Source organism: Boeremia exigua (genome assembly GCF_020726555.1).
Source record: "Boeremia exigua strain MPI-SDFR-AT-0100 chromosome Unknown C7974scaffold_8, whole genome shotgun sequence".
NCBI lineage: Eukaryota > Fungi > Ascomycota > Dothideomycetes > Pleosporales > Didymellaceae > Boeremia > Boeremia exigua.
This window is the reverse complement of record NW_025763525.1, coordinates 477,804-491,415: the sequence shown is the minus strand read 5'-3', so window position 1 is coordinate 491,415 and position 13,612 is coordinate 477,804. Positions and strand designations below refer to the sequence as shown.

Below are 13,612 nucleotides of genomic sequence, written 5' to 3'. Positions count from 1 at the left end.
AGATTCACCAGCCACTCTTGTACCTCGCGCTTTGGTCCTAATTAGGAAATCGGGGCATTTGTGGGGTAATAGTTTGCTCTGGGCGAACTGTAACTAAAACTTGGAGGATCTGCACATGCAGAAGGTATTTCTAGCAGTGTCTTGTATTTGAGCCGCATATCTACTACACCAACAATCTCAGAACACCAATCCTTTACACGCTCCACCGATAAAATATGCGCATCCAAGCCACCATTGCCACCTTGACTTCAGTCGCGTCGGCTGTTCTGCTGTCTCGCCAGGCGAATGAGACTACAACAACACCGAATGTTGCAGCGGCGCAATACGACGGGTAAACGCAGCCCAGAGTTCAGTTCACACAATGACGCACAGTGACCTGACATATCCTATAGATCATGCTTTTACCCCGTGCCTGATCCCAAATTTAATCTGGAGGCCTACCTGGGAACCTGGTACCAAGTTGCCGGTACACCTTTCGGCCCCACAGCAGGAGCTCGCTGCGTGACTGCAAACTACGAGCTGAATGTTGGTCGCCAACAGCCATCGTCGGGAAGGAGCTAACACGCTGGTAGGATAACGGCACAGTTCGCGTTTTGAATACAGCAACCGTTGGTCCTCAGCCCATTGACATTATTGGCACTGCAACTCCGGTCGATTCTGCTTACGGCGCTGGAGGTGCCTTCGTAGTCAGCTTCCCCGGTACCCCAGATGCGGAATGCCCAGGACCCAACTACATTGTTCAAGGTACGCTTCACGCATTTAAACATGAGTGAGTTTGAGATACTTACGACGTCTCTAGATTACGCAATTGATTGGGCCATCGTGCAGACGCAGAACTGGAGTACTCTATACATTCTGAGCCGGGAGCGCCAGCCAGCCCCTGCAAGCATTGATGTAAGTCTTTCTAGAATGTCTCGCCACGCGTCAACACTAACTCAACACCTAGGCCTGGATCGCGCGTGCTGTCGCATTTGGCTCTGATGCCTCAGCTATATCAAAGTTCAACCAGACTGGCTGCGATGCGTAAACAAGTAAAACTAGAATTTTCGATCAGGCGTTCAGAGAAAGCACGCAGACCATGAGCAAAATGTTTTACACAAAGTCGAGTGATTCTGGCTCACGAAAAGCGAATTTCATATCTTTGTGTACAGTTTTGAAGTAGCCCGAAGTTCAATATCGTTGCGAGACGAAAGATACCCGCAGTCAGAACGCTCAGAGTCATGTTACCTGCAGTCCTCCGAAATACCTTGACCTGCGCCATTCCTCATGATAGACGTCGTCGATCTTGCTAAGAGCGGTTGTGTAGAGCGGTCGTATATAACAGTTGTTCAGGGGGACAAACAGTATAGTACCAAGATATACCGATCATCGTCGTGGTAGTTCTTCTAAAGCCACTTCCCTGCTCCGTTCCAGCCTCAGCCTATGGAAATTCATTATCTCCTCCTTCTCCGTTGCTCAAACCCGGAATTTGAGTGTCCCCTCCCTCGTTCACGGATCCTAAACCCTTCCCGGCCGTTTTAATGCCCATTTGGCTGGAACATAGCGATCGTCGTTACCAAAGGTATCCCACAACCATTCCTGTACAGAGAACCGGTCATCAGAGCACCATCCAAGGTCGGCAAACGCAGCAAGTCCACCGCAGTATCGTTGAACGGGATTAGCGACTCTAGGAGCCATGTTCTTGAACGCCAACATTCTTCTCTGCCCTAATTTTCGATTAGAATAGCCAGGATGTGCCAGGAGCCTACAGAACTCGAAATCGACGACTTTGACCTGCAGTTGGGGGGTGTGGTAGTCTGAGCCCAGTATTATGATGTTGCGAGGGACAAAGTCACTGTGATCAAGACCAGTATATAACATCCGTATCTCGGCTTCGATGCACTGCTTAAGAATTTCCCAGCGTACGTATTCAGACAGCCTGTATGGATCGAGGTTGACCATACACACACCTCGCAGATACTCGATAAGAATGAGATGCACGTCGCGTGATTTAACGACTTTGAGACCGTGTTCGATGAGAGATGTCGATAAGTTGAGCGAGATCTCGGAATGCTTCTGCAGATGGGAGTATGCCGCAGCTTCGTGGCAGTATGCCTGCTCAGCGCACGCCACGACATCGCGATCATCGCTTGAATAGCAATAAAGAGGATCGTAGATTTTTGCGACCAGACTGTTGTTAACGGCGACGAGCTGGGCCCCAGTACTTGCTCCGCTGCGGAGGATGGACGTAATCACAAGGCCCGGGGATTTTGCCAAGTCTTGTGTCGCCTGGTAATGGTGATTCCAACAAGACAAGTTCCTCGTGAATGGTTGTGCCTACCTAGGTAGTGATATGGCCTCATTTGATACATTCGTTGTATCGTGTGAATTGTAACGTCCCCGTGGCTCGTGGCGCACAACGGTGGTAGCAAAGTCTGTGCTGGAGAACTCTTATCAGCTTCTGTCACAAGATTGAGCCTCTCAATTATGACTGAGTGTCGCCTTAATACATCACACCAGCACAGCTTCGCTGTAACTACCGGCGATCTGCTAGCACTTCTAATGAGCTGGAAGTAAATTTCGTGGCTATTGGGTTGAAGCTGCAATGTCTACGTACTTGGTTTGCGTGTAGGTGTCACGACGTGGAATCGCATGTATGGAACATTGAAGCCGGCTTTCATTTAACAGTGCAAGGCAACAGAGTGAATGTCTAGATTACCAGCGTCAGTTCTACGAACATCAACTAATGCCGGCTTCGTCTGACTTACTTCTCACTGCCAGTCACCTATAGCATCCGCCTAACAATGGAAGACAGGTCACTGATCCTCGAAAGCTTCGATATGAACCTTCCACGTTTGAGCAATCGCTCCGAAGAAGTGAAGTACCACCAGGTCTCAGCCTTATTGACCACTACTCAGGCCTGCATACCACCATACCTTTTACTCTGCCGCGATGCTAGCATCAATAATGGCTTCATTGATCTGGCAGAGTCTACGCTCCAGAAGCTTCGCGAGAACGCACCTTTTGGAGATATCAGGCTTCCATTTGCCTTTCCTGAAATGGCAATGGACACGGAGGCAGACTTGGTCAGTGCCACTGAAAGCCTACTCCTCCAGCCAATCAATGAGATCCTTCATCGACGCTGGAACGGTCGATGGACCTTGCGTAGAGAGTACAGCCCCAACAGCTCAATGTAATTTGATCTCGTGTACGAAAAGAAGTCTACGGCGGGTGAGGAGAAAGAACGAATCTTGGTGCTGGAGCTTGAGCGACGAGAGTTGATCACTTACTACGATTCCGCTCCCGAGGAACTTGAAGAGGATGAAAAAGGTCTCATGAAATATGGGAGCTCGGCAACCGACGTCGAGAACCGGATCGATACGATCAAGGATCTGGCCGGCCGGACGGCATGGGTAGGGAACGCGACTCCTTTTCTAAAACAGGTCAGCAAGTACGCCAATGGAGACAAAGGATGTCCATACGTCGCGTTATTCAACTGGGACCACCTTCTGCTGTTCAAGTTCAAAGAGAATGATCTCGGCCGGAAGAAGCGTAGAGGAATGACAAAGCGGGCGATACAGCTGAGCTGACGTGGATCACGGAGGGAACTGCTGTCCACAATTGCGACAGAGGACCGTACATTCAGACGGGCAAATTCCGCAGAGCAATGCTCGGCTTCGTAGTAGGAGCATCTGAGGCCAAATTCGGTCGCTGAAGAGAGGCTGCCTCGAAGTTTGCATGCTCAAAATTGAGTACAAGCAGTCACTTGCCTTGTACTCCCAAACAGTCGTTTCGTCAGAGGGGAGCAGACCAGATCAATGAAGTCAGTTATATCATACCCAGATAGATTCTAGCAACGTCACCTGCACATGTGAGCGTCTGCACAGATGTTCAGAATCAACCATGTCATTCAGAATAGCAACGCACTCATCTGTGAAGTGCCTATAAGTTAGCGTTGTTCGCAGCACTAACCGATGGACAACCACTGCAGTGCACACAGCCATGTTCGGCCAGCCACCTGGAACTCTTGTAGGATTCAACCCATCTTCATCGCAGCCAGTAAGCCGCAGGACTGTGACTGAAGAACTCCGCTCAGTTGTATACATCCCAACGAGAAAGCGCCTTCTTGTCTGATGCTATATTCTGCCGAATGGGTGGTCGGGCGTGCCTAGGTGCAGTGTTTGGGGTATGTACTGTATTTGGGAACGGCAGGAAGCGACCATCAAAACCGTTCTCTTCCTCAAATCACCGAGACCCTAGTTAAGGGAGGCACTGTATTCGTAGGGGCGTGAGGGTAGGAAAAGGGCAGGTCAACCGAGCGCCCGCCAACCCCACATCACCCCACTTTGAACCCTCAAAATGGTACTCGCCCCGCCATGTCGGGCGACAAACGTCCGCAACACCAAGCGGCCATCGCGTCGGTGACGTCGCCGACCCGCAGCGCTGGCTGCGTTCCTTCAGAGCCTCATTGTCTTGGGGCACTAAAACCCGAGATCGCCACACTTTCCGTTGCACTTTCCAGGCCCTTAAGTACATAATCGCCCTCAGTCCTGTCAGTCCTGTAACTGCACTGCAACTTCTTTATTTACTTGCCAATTGATCTTTCTTAATACCCGCAAATATGTCTATGTCAATCGATGAATGCCAGACGCCGCGTCCCGGCTTTCCTAAGCCGGTGCCGTCGGGCCCAACAAACGTCCTCGAACAATTCAGCATGAAGGGCAAAGTCATCGTTGTCACCGGCGCAGCAGAAGGCATTGGCGGCGCTGTCGCCGACGCAATGGCCGAGGCTGGCGGAGACGTCGCATTGTGGTACAACTCGTACGCATTACCACCCTCCAATTGAATCACACCTTTCACTAACCAATTCAGCAACCCCGAAGCCGAAAAGCGCGCCCAGCGCCTCGCACAGGACTTTTCCGTCAAAACCAAGGCCTACTCCGTCAACATAACCTCCGCCTCCGCCGTGGAATCCACACTCGCCCAGGTTGTCGCTGACTTCGGCAAAGTCGACGTCTTCGTCGCCAACGCCGGTACCGGCGATTCTCAACCCTTGCTCGAGCAGACGCTGGATGCGTACCGCAACCTGATGGCGGTCAATGTCGATGGCCCCGTATTCTGTGCCAAGTATGCCGGCGAGATCTTCAAGAAGCAAGGCTTTGGCAATCTCATCCTCACCGGCTCGATTTCGAGCCACATCGTAAATGTGCCTGTTGACCAGCCGATTTACAACGGCAGTAAGGCGTTCATCACACACATGGGCAAGAGCTTGGCGCGTGAGTGGCGGGACTTTGCGCGGGTGAACATTGTGAGTCCTGGATTCTTCGACACGAAAATGGGCGCGGGGCCGAAGGTTATCACTGAGGGATTGAGGATGATACCGTTGGGAAGGCAAGGCAATGTGAGGGAGATCAAGGGTGTGTTCTTGTTTTTGGCAAGCCAGGCGTCGAGCTATGTGACAGGAAGTGACTACCTGATTGACGGCGGTTATGTGCTGCCGTAGGTGCGGGAAACCAGGATCAAAATGGCCTGTGATCATTGTTTGAGAGCGAATAGACCTAGCTTTATGCCTACCAATTTTTTGAGCTCAGCCTTGTGTATACTTTGGTTTTGTCAGGCAAAACATCAAGGTTGCACCTACCTTGAGCTAAGTGACCAGGTCTCTGAATGTTAATGAAATGGTCGGCTTGAGCCTGGGCTTCTATCGTATTGATATGCGCGTGCGCGCCCGTCTAATACTGAATCTGCGCAACGCCTACTGAGCGCCCACAAGCTTTTTCCCCTTTTTCTTCGACTCCATCAAGTCATCCCTCCACCTCTCGAGATCGTCGAGCGCTCTCTGTGGGTCCTTCTTCCTCATCAACAAATATCCTTGTATCTCAGCTGGTGAGAGACTGTCCGCAGGCAGTTGCGCTGTGAACTTCTCCGCCATGTCCTTAAGCTCCTCAGGATCTGTAACCTTCGAGACGGATCGGGACTTCTTGTTCGGTAGAAGTCCACCCTTTGCTTGCTCCTCTGATGTGGTGCTGTACATGCGCATGAAGGTCTCGTGAATCTGATCGCGGGTGGCAAGGGTGAAGGCAACCTGGAGATCCACACGCCCGGGCCTGATCAAGGCAGCATCGAGTTGCTCTGGTGTGTTGGTTGTCATGATCAGAACATGGCCCTGGATTTGCTGTTAGTACGCGCATCGGATGACGTCGGCTTATCTTACCTCGTGCGCGGCTGCGCCATCGATGACGTTGAGTAGTGCGCTCAGGCTGATGTGCGTTGAAGCAGTCTCGGACTTCGCGGCGGGCTTGGTGCTCGACCCTGCGTCAGGGGTGCTGTCATCTTTTACCTCCGCGACAACAGGTTCCTCTTCGCGTTTGAGACCGGCGCTGTCAATGTCCTCAAGGAGTACGATGCAGCGGTCTGGAAGAGAGTCGAAGAGAGAGCAGAGCTCGGACTCAGTCAGGTCCTTGTCGTTCAGCGAGAGACAGTACACTTCTAATCCGAAAACTCCTGCGAGTGCAAATGATAACGAGGTCTTGCCTGTACCGGGTGGTCCATGGAACAAGTACTAGATAACAAGTCAGTCATGTGTGGTTCGAAGCTAGAACCAGCCACTTACCCCTCGTCGATGCGGAATACCACGTGCCGCATACCATCTCGCGGTTGCGGGGTGGAGATACTCGTTGATGTCGGCTACAATATCATCCTTCTGCTGTTGATCGAGAGATACTGTGTGCATTGGACGTGAAGGGCGGCAAGATTGTCGACTCCAGTAGCGGCCGCCGTTGCTCACCGCGCGGTTGACGCTTGTCATGGCCACCTCCTGGCCGATCTTCCAAAGCCTGATGTGGGCCAATAGGTCTTTGACCGGCTGTGCGGTTCGGGCATAACAGTAAACCTCCAGCGTTTCTTTTTGGTACTGGCCCGTTTCGTCTTTCATAGTTGAGCGAACAACCTTGAAGTGTCGCCCTTCGTGATAGAAGTCGTCACTGCCATAACTTGGTTCATATCGCGGCATTGGAACTTCGTACTTGTAGATGCCCTGCTCGTCATGTGCATTTTCATCTTTGTTGTTGTCGTCGTAGTTAGTGACCGCTTTCAGCTTCCTGCCAGGCTTCTTCGTTTGCTGCTCAGATAGCCAGGCCTTGACGTCGTCGAATAAGCAATCGTCATTATCAATTTGAATAGACGAAGAGTAGTATTCGTCAAAGTACCCGATCACCAAGTCGTAGAGATATCGCCAAGCTGTATGACAGCCGAAGACCAGTGCCCATCCAGTCACCTAAAGACGGTACGTCAGCAGTGTCGATTGCACATTGCGATTGCATTAACTTACAAGAACCCCAATATCAATACCCAGTAGGCGAAAGGCGAGCTGAGAGATTGTGCTGTACCCAGGAACTACAAGTTCAAGTAGTGTAGATGGGAGGCTCGTAGCTGTGGCGTTCGTTGAATTCAGCTCGAATTGCAGGCTTTGGAGACGCGAGAAGTCCATAGTTGTGAATTCTCGAATGTCGAGGATGCGTCTCTGCACGATGGACTTGCAGCTTATATGGGTCTCGCGTGCAACAAAAGAAGGAATTAGCAAAAGCTTACCAGCCGGTATGTAAGTGCAAAAGCGAGCTTGCTGTGAGATCAATATATGTGTGTAGGAAGGCAGCAATGAGTCACAAATGCTAATCTATGGTAGAAGTGAAGCCCTTCTCACCGTATCTCTGCAGTAAAGTTGGAGACGCTTCTGCACGAAAGTGCCTGCCTCTCAGAATTAGCGCAAGGCTGCAACGGTGAGAGCGGGACTAGTGTGGCTGTGCATCAGCTTGTCGTATCAGCACAGTGACACATGTTAGTTTTGGCGCTTGTCGAGCCCAAAAGGGCGGTTGTTGAGCCACTGTAAGCTAGCCACGACGAAGTGCGTCGTTACGGCGAGCTGGATACTGGCTGGAAAATATGACGATGACGGTGTAGGGGCGGAGCGAAGCGCACAGGCGCGGCATTAGCGCTGGCGGGGTCCGCGAAACTGCTGGGGGAAGCTGTCTACGAACAACTGAACATCATCGTCAGTCCAGAGCAACTCCATCTTGGCACAGGCCCTTAGCATTTCCGTCGCGCAAACTGTGACAACACGTAATCAAGACACCTATGTCACGGTAGCTGTGTTCCCGGACATCGTACAGTGTCATGACCACGATGATTTGGCCCCCAAACTGGAGATTGAGACTTGGCGCAGCTTACATGTGTTGTCAGGCCTCCTGATGTACTTTACACACAAGCAGAGTTTTGCAGACCGCTGATCTAGAGGAGCTATGTCGCAGGGCCTGGCACAGGTGGTATTTCATTATGTCCCACTTGCTCGCAGCTCGTCGCAACTCTAAGAACAGTGGAGGCTGGACAGCACTTTCGGACTACAGCACGCCACCACGCCAAACCCCACGAAATGGCACATGGACAACGAGTGAATCTCATCGGTATCAATCTGTAGGAGCCCATGACTCGAGCAGTGTGCATGCTGTCCCCACTACGCTCAAGCATCGTGCCGCTGAACACGAAGCATTACTAGACGCGCGCGCGACGAACGAATCACGAACTCGAGACGACACGACGACTACGCAGCGAGTTAGCGAGGAAGAGCCTCATTTACGATATGATAATAATGTTGCAAAGCACTCAGCAAGCGATTGGAGGCCTTACACCCTACGTCCCGCCTTTTTGGGATCAATTGCTTTCATCTCGCTAGCCTTTGCGATCACGCTGGCTGTCCTGTGCTGGTACTCTGTCAGAAACAATGGCTTGCGGAAGGACACAGATACAGCCGGACTCATGGTTGCGAGGCGATACCTACCCACCATCCTTGCGGTGTTCTTCACTCAAGTGTTGGTCGTCATATGGAACGATATCAAGCGGACAGAGCCATTCGCACGACTAGCAAAGTCTAACAGACCGGATGTCAAATACACCTTGCTGTTCACATCAAGAGCCTGGTGGAGCATGGTTCGTGAAGGCTGTGTGCGTGAGCGCAACTCTGGACAAATCAACTGGGTGTTGGTATTTTCCTCATTGGCCACGGGTGTGAGTATACTGGCAGTGTCGACCCTCTCGTCCTCTTTGCTTGCTTCAGAGCCAGTAGCACATCGTTCTTTCGTGGATATGCAACAATTCGACCCGGCGCCAATTGCTTTGGAACCTCGGCGGCAAGTGTACTTCCATACCACAAGCGGTTTTCTTTTCAATGCATCTACGTCGATGTGGGTATCTGATGATCTCGTCGTGTCCCCTTTCGGCACAATTGACCATCGTAGTCACCCTGACTTTCTCCCGGAGGGCACTTGGAGAATGGAAACGAAGGTCCTACAAATGGAGGCATCGTGCAAGCGAATGCAGTTTGATGGATTCGAAATGGTCAATCGTAGCAGAGTCATGGAAGTATATCATCCTCCTGGTGCTATGGTGGCCTACAATAGCCCGTCTTACAGTGGATTCGAGAGAGGTTTCAGGAATCGTAGCGCTTCGGGACCTGTTGAGGGATTCTCTCTTCACTCCGAGGATGGTTGTCACATCCAAGTGCTTTCTACCATAGGCTCGCGTGGAGATCATCGCATTGTGTCCAATGGAGGTCTTTTCTGGACGAACCTTTCTTCTACTTACGTAACATACGATCAATGGGCTAAAGGGCGTGGGCTACCCGTCTTCTCGCGAGACAGAGAATGGTCACCTGTAGACGCAGGTCTCATGTTCGACTTTTCAGGCAACTGTGTCGGGCGCGATCTGCTCATGGTCACCACACCTTGGGGAAACAGCAGTTCTCGCAAGATGCAGAAAGAGAACTTCAAAGTTCGAGCGGAGCTCTGTGCACCGCAATACTTCGAAGTGATGACGAACGTCACAGCATCTGTAACACCTGATGCGAGAGAGGTCACTCTAGATCAGGACTACATTCGTAACCATCGCACCATAATATCAAGCCGAATCTTAAACACAGAGAGGATCCAGGAGTTGACTTTTGGGCGCGACAAGCTGGGCTATTTGAAACGAGCCAAAACACTGCTTGGCAATTGGGCTTACGAAGGCTTGAGCGAAGCCCTGTCGTCATTGTACTCGTTCGACAACCGAGTCATGCTCGAGGATAGTACTCTCACAGATGAGGCGATCAGACTCAACAAGCGGTTCTTCGGTGAACTCGTTCTTTCTGCTATGACGGAACAACAACCTGAGATTCTCAAATCCTCCAAAGGCCAGAACACTCAAGTCGAACGCCGCATCGTAGTTGTCATAGGAACGTCCGCGACGTTGGCGGTCCTACTTCTTCTTTTCTCATTCTACCTATTGTATCTCTACCTGGTAGAATCATCTCGCCGCCGGCCATTGAACCTCAGCAATGACCCAGCCACAACGTTTGGATGTGGCGCTTATCTGCAGCGAAATCCCATAATTCATCAACTAATGAAGGTTGCACAGGCTCGCCATAAACAGCAACGCCAGGCTGGGTTGTCGGAACCCAGACAATATCCAGGTAATCAAGCAGAACAGATCTCTGAAGCTAAGGTCAAAGGGAACATTGGTACGTTGTGTGGAGACCCTCGGCGTAGAACAAGCCTAACAAAATATTGTTTAGCTATAAAGAAGACAGGAGATCGTGTCACAAAGACCTGGAAGCCTTCAATCATTCGGTCATGGTCGATGTTTGCTTTGCTCGCTTCATTCATTCTCATTGCGGTTGCGGTACTAGTGCTGCAAAGTTTTGCTTCCAGGCATCTACTTTACCGCTCTGCTTTTGTCTACCAGCTAGATTTACGGGCATTCAACGCGAGATTTTCGCCCCAATCTGTCCTTGCTACGTTGCTGGCAGTTGGGGTGTCGATGTGGTGGGACGCAATCGATAAGACCTTACGCACCATTCAGCCTTTCCTCTCTATGTCAGATTCTGCTATCGACGTTCGCTATGGGGCAGCATTGTCTTACCAGGCTTCGTATTGGTTTTGGGCGTCGGCAAGAGCTGCAACGAATCGGCATTGGCTGCTATCATTGGTCACTTTTGGAACAACCCTCTGCCAAATTCGTAAGTACATTTCGTGTACTGAGTGTGGAGGTCGCGTCTTAGAAGCTCCTCGATAAGCTTCGGAACACCATACTCACCTAAAGTCTTCCATACCTAGGCACGCAGCTTCCATCGGCGTCTACTGACAGTGTGTAGTCATCGTATCGATGGCGGCAATCTTTGACCGCGGCCCCAGTATTTCTACTACCGTGTCTCACGTCGATAGTACCTACGCGACTCGTCAATTGCCACTGACATATAACCACACTGTAAAAGTCGTCGATACATTGGATAGTACCTATGGCCGTCAAGCTTCGTTCCTCCAAGATACCATGCGCATCACAACGGCAGATTGGTTATATAGCGCTCTTGACCAGATAACATTGGACTATCAGCAGCCACCCTGGAGCCGAGACGGCTGGAGCTTCACTCCTGTTGACTTAGAGAGCCTCCCATCTACCCTCAATTTCAGCACATCGAGTGCTTCGAAAATATATGACGATACTAGTTCATCGCCTGTCTCTCTAACCAACTCCACTCTTGTAACATCAGCCTTACGCGCACAGCTGCAGTGTGAGAAGGTTGAGACAGAGAACCCTCCTTGGTTTGCGGAGAACGAAGTCGACTTATTTCCAGGCGACAATAGCACCGAAGCTAAGGACATCAAAGACAGGCTTCGTCGCGCCGGTTATATCTTACCTCACACTATCTTCAACGACTCTGCTCACGAGACCTCGATCTTTTCAAGGACTTCGACAATCCAATGCTGCTCCAATGAGACAGATCCTGAGGGCCGCGCGGCTGTTGGCTACTGGTCCCAAATGAACACATCCTCATGGTGGGGATCTGATGAAACATTAGGTTACTCTGCCTGGGTTGACTATGGTCCAGACACCTGGCCCCCGAATTTTGCAGTCAAATGGATCACCGGATCTACGACGACGACAAACGTTACAGCGTACACAAACGGTGCCGCGTCTGATTACAAGATCATGCAGTTTAAAAAAGTGCCACCTATGGCTTTTCTAAGTTGCAAACCTGTCATAGAGAGAGCTGACGCAAGTGTTGTGCTGGCCCACGGAACAGGAAAGGTCCTTGATTTCCAGATCCTGAGTGAGCCCCAAGTGCAACTCGATCCGTGGGCCGCACACTTCCGCCATGCCAACGAGTCTAATAAAAAGGATACGATCGCAACAGTCAGGTGAGTCTCAGAGCGATGTGTCATTGGTATGGGACCATCCTTCAAATAGAACGCTGACGTACAACAGCTATGGAAGCTACTTCCTCACTCAACTTCTGGGTGCCTCCAGCATTGCACCAATAGTCACAAACGTTGGCTACTATCCCCCTTTCGACTTCGAAAATCTAGATGACGATCGCTTCAACATGCGAGACAAGGAGAAAGGTTACAATATGGACTTCATGAGCTATGCCAACCTGTACCAAGCCAACATGGATCCATTGGTACTTTTGGACGCTGATACATTGATGAATTACAGTCAAAATACCTTCCAGACGTTCTTCCAGCACTATGCAAGCCAGACTAAGTGGCTTGATGGTCAATCAATGGTGTATGAACTTAAAACTGGAGACAAAGCCAAGGTGGAAGTGACGGTCACACAGCGTATCGAGACCTTGATCATGATTCCATCAGCCACTTGGCTCTCTGTTGCCATCATTTTTGTCCTTGTAGCAATACTTGGCATACTGATAGTGTCACTCAAGATCGTCTATCCACACGACATCTTGCACAACAGCATCGGATGTCTAGCTGACATGCTTGCTCTAATTGAGGGTAGTGACGGACTGCTATGGTTCTCAGAGAGACACGATATTCAATCTCTGAGAGAAAGCGGCCTTCATACGAAATTAGGCTGGTTCAGGGACAGGAATGGGACAGTCAGGTGGGGTGTTGAGCTCATCGATGCGCCTGGCATCGAGTGGATTGAACGGCCGGAAGCCTTCGAGATGAATCAGGTCAAATAATGCAGCTGAGCAGATTCTTGGGAGAGCGTGAGTGGGATGCGGGTAAAGACCAATATCCATGGGTAAATGTTCCAGAACACAGGCATCTTCGATCATACATATTTTCAGTAGCTCAAAAATATTGCATCCTTGCCACTTGCAGATGCCCTACTGCCGGCTCCAGGGTTCTCTACCTATTAGTCAGGTTGGACGGAGCAATGCGCCATTGTGGCTTAGCCTTTCGTCCTTCGATTGTGCCGCGGCCATCCCACGATGTCAGATGCAAGGAACAAGCTGAAAATCATGTTCGCGTTTCGCGTATCGGTGCCAAGCTTTCAAAGATCATCTTCTGGACTTCACGAGGTCAGCGAGTGACTTGAATGCTCTGGGACGTTGGTACAGTGACCGTCTAGATATTTCCAGTCGGAAGGATAGTCTTTACAGAACTATTTGCGAGGATGGACTGAACTCTTGTGCAACGTGCTTTCCAAGTCAGGGTTTCGCTGATGTCAGCCATGTGGCGTATGTTTGAGTAGAGGGGTAATTCGACTGTGCAACATGATATCAACATCATCATCTCACCATCGACTGGACCCTGGAACCAGGCCTTGTAACACCAATAGGACTGGATACTGCTGCGCA

At 50.7% G+C, this 13,612-nt stretch overlaps 5 protein-coding genes across 5 annotated transcripts; 3 read left to right on the top strand and 2 right to left on the bottom strand.

Annotated features, from left to right (window-relative positions):
- Positions 1-66: 66 nt before the first annotated feature.
- On the top strand, positions 67-1,262 carry C7974DRAFT_212579 (Calycin-like protein). Its single transcript, XM_046136997.1, has 5 exons — positions 67-331; positions 393-525; positions 573-744; positions 800-894; positions 947-1,262. Exons 1-5 carry the CDS (start codon positions 216-218, stop codon positions 1,025-1,027), a joined length of 597 nt encoding a protein of 198 aa, XP_045995260.1. The 5' UTR covers positions 67-215; the 3' UTR covers positions 1,028-1,262.
- Positions 1,263-1,497: 235 nt separating this feature from the next.
- C7974DRAFT_313983 (uncharacterized protein) lies at positions 1,498-2,238 on the bottom strand (the record flags this gene model as incomplete). The annotated part of the gene is made up of 1 exon (XM_046138437.1): positions 1,498-2,238. A coding segment is annotated over one exon (741 nt), but the record flags the coding sequence as incomplete, so codon positions are not given.
- Positions 2,239-4,600: 2,362 nt separating this feature from the next.
- Positions 4,601-5,482, top strand: C7974DRAFT_315597 (sorbose reductase SOU1; the record flags this gene model as incomplete). Its single annotated transcript, XM_046138518.1, has 2 exons — positions 4,601-4,800; positions 4,852-5,482. 2 exons carry the CDS (start codon positions 4,601-4,603, stop codon positions 5,480-5,482), a joined length of 831 nt encoding a protein of 276 aa, XP_045995258.1.
- A 252-nt stretch (positions 5,483-5,734) lies between these two features.
- C7974DRAFT_315563 (P-loop containing nucleoside triphosphate hydrolase protein) lies at positions 5,735-7,468 on the bottom strand (the record flags this gene model as incomplete). Its single annotated transcript, XM_046138516.1, has 4 exons — positions 5,735-6,145; positions 6,194-6,541; positions 6,593-7,255; positions 7,310-7,468. 4 exons carry the CDS (start codon positions 7,466-7,468, stop codon positions 5,735-5,737), a joined length of 1,581 nt encoding a protein of 526 aa, XP_045995257.1.
- A 556-nt stretch (positions 7,469-8,024) lies between these two features.
- On the top strand, positions 8,025-13,413 carry C7974DRAFT_397283 (uncharacterized protein). Its single transcript, XM_046142175.1, has 4 exons — positions 8,025-10,528; positions 10,583-11,026; positions 11,162-12,206; positions 12,274-13,413. The coding sequence occupies exons 1-4, from the start codon at positions 8,311-8,313 to the stop codon at positions 12,989-12,991; spliced, it is 4,425 nt and encodes a 1,474-aa protein (XP_045995256.1). The 5' UTR covers positions 8,025-8,310; the 3' UTR covers positions 12,992-13,413.
- Positions 13,414-13,612: the final 199 nt, after the last annotated feature.

What these genes read in the sequence shown, in the direction of transcription:
- C7974DRAFT_212579 (XM_046136997.1), top strand. Translation starts at nt 216, where the DNA reads ATGCGCATCCAAGCCACCATTGCCACCTTGACTTCAGTCGCGTCGGCT. An exon ending in CTGCAAACTACGAGCTGAAT is followed by an intron (nt 526 to 572) that starts GTTGGTCGCCAA and finishes ACACGCTGGTAG; the next exon opens with GATAACGGCACAGTTCGCGT. An exon ending in CAGCCCCTGCAAGCATTGAT is followed by an intron (nt 895 to 946) that starts GTAAGTCTTTCT and finishes CTCAACACCTAG; the next exon opens with GCCTGGATCGCGCGTGCTGT.
- C7974DRAFT_397283 (XM_046142175.1), top strand. Translation starts at nt 8,311, where the DNA reads ATGTCCCACTTGCTCGCAGCTCGTCGCAACTCTAAGAACAGTGGAGGC. An exon ending in AACAACCCTCTGCCAAATTC is followed by an intron (nt 11,027 to 11,161) that starts GTAAGTACATTT and finishes GACAGTGTGTAG; the next exon opens with TCATCGTATCGATGGCGGCA. An exon ending in GATACGATCGCAACAGTCAG is followed by an intron (nt 12,207 to 12,273) that starts GTGAGTCTCAGA and finishes GACGTACAACAG; the next exon opens with CTATGGAAGCTACTTCCTCA.